Source organism: Sinocyclocheilus rhinocerous, unplaced genomic scaffold (assembly GCF_001515625.1).
Source record: "Sinocyclocheilus rhinocerous isolate Xijiao unplaced genomic scaffold, SAMN03320098_v1.1 scaffold557, whole genome shotgun sequence".
Classification (NCBI taxonomy): domain Eukaryota; kingdom Metazoa; phylum Chordata; class Actinopteri; order Cypriniformes; family Cyprinidae; genus Sinocyclocheilus; species Sinocyclocheilus rhinocerous.
Genome location: NW_015633548.1, coordinates 93175 through 94686, shown reverse-complemented (window position 1 = coordinate 94686; position 1512 = coordinate 93175). Strand labels below are relative to the sequence as shown.

The window sequence follows — 1512 nt, the reverse complement described above, 5'->3', positions numbered from 1 at the left end:
TTACAGATTAAGGGGCGGTAATATTATAATGAGATCCTTTTGCCACGTCACCAAGTGAGCGAAATCAGACGCGCTCGTTTTCTCAGACGCTTGCAGAAAAAGGCTTCCCAAAACTAAGTTGCTGGGTTAATCTTTTTCACGTTTCCTTGGTTGGTAGATGCACCAGGGACCTGATTATAGCACTTAAAACCTGGAAAAGTCAGATTTTCATGATATGTCACCTTTAAGATTAAATCTTAATGCTCTAGATCTTGCTTGTTTCCTCTTTCCTCTTTTTTTTTTTTTCTTTCCTGTTTAAGCAGTAGTGATACCTGTTTTTATGTGCGTTTTGTCTTGTTTCATTTCCAGCTGCAGCTGCGCAGGCGCAGGCAGAGGAACGGCGCAGCCAGGCAGGGAACAGCCCAACACCACCAGCTCCAGCCAGCACAATGAAGAGCCAGACCAGGCCAGGTAACAAACGATGATCTCAGGTCTCAGTCTGTCTGTCACTGCAGGTTTTTTCTGAAGGCCCAGTTGTGCAAGTAGTTCAGAATTTTAAACTGAAACAAAATTAATTATGAATGTAAATAAAAAATTTTAATGAATGTATTTTTATTTATTAAAGGGGTCATATGATGCTGCTAAAAAAAACATTATTTTGTGTATTTGGTGTAATGAAATGTGTTTATGCGGTTTAAAGTTAAAAAAACACATTATTTTCCACATACTGAACATTATTGTAAAATTATAGTTGTTCATATATAATATAGATAATATTTATAATTTATAAATTTTGAAAAAGAAGCGCAATAAGACAAATACGAAAGAGATACAAATTAAACTCATTTTTCAGATACAGTAGATTTACTTAACATTTGTACATTTATTTAACATCTTTTGTTGGTTAACATTAATGACAAGGATAGGTACTTAATTAGGAATGCTGTCCCTTTAAGACGGAAGGCCTCTATTTGATCGCGTCACGTCATTGTTCGGTACAATTTATTCGGTCTTTTCACTTATTCAGCTGAAAACCGAACACTGAAAGAGCTTTTTTTTTGCTATTTTCGGCCGAATAATTTCGGTTGCCAAACATTCGGTGCATCCCTACTCTAAACAGTGTTCTGTGCTCGTCTGTGCAGCCAAAGACAGAACAGTTAGCATTAGGGCTGTGAATCTTTGGGTAGACTTCGATTCGATACACGATCCATAGGTTTTCGATTCAATTCAAGAACGATTTTTGCAAACTTGGAACGATTCGATTTGATTCGATTCACAATTAAATTCGATTCGATTCGATTATAACGATTAGATTCTGCATTCTTTAAGTGCATTCATAGGATTATTGAAATGCTTCCCCTAAATTCTTTAAATGCTTAGTCAAGGGGCAAATTACACAGGAGCCTTTATGGTTACAGAACCATAGGTTAGAGAAAAAAAAACACTTTTGTCCATTGTTAGATGCTAGTTTAATGATGCTATGGCATGACATGGCATACGTAAAAATTTATGTAAGCCAAGATTTTAAAAAAG

At 35.9% G+C, this 1512-nt stretch overlaps 1 protein-coding gene across 4 annotated transcripts in view; it reads left to right on the top strand.

The window, feature by feature from the left end:
• Window positions 1-1512, top strand: part of LOC107744507 (ensconsin-like) — a 40373-nt gene that overhangs the window by 17483 nt on the left and 21378 nt on the right. For all 4 annotated transcript variants that reach the window (XM_016558188.1, XM_016558186.1, XM_016558187.1 and 1 more), the window contains exon 2: window positions 349-450. In XM_016558188.1, coding sequence (XP_016413674.1) covers window positions 349-450 — 102 coding nt within the window. The remainder of the gene's footprint in view (window positions 1-348; window positions 451-1512) is intronic.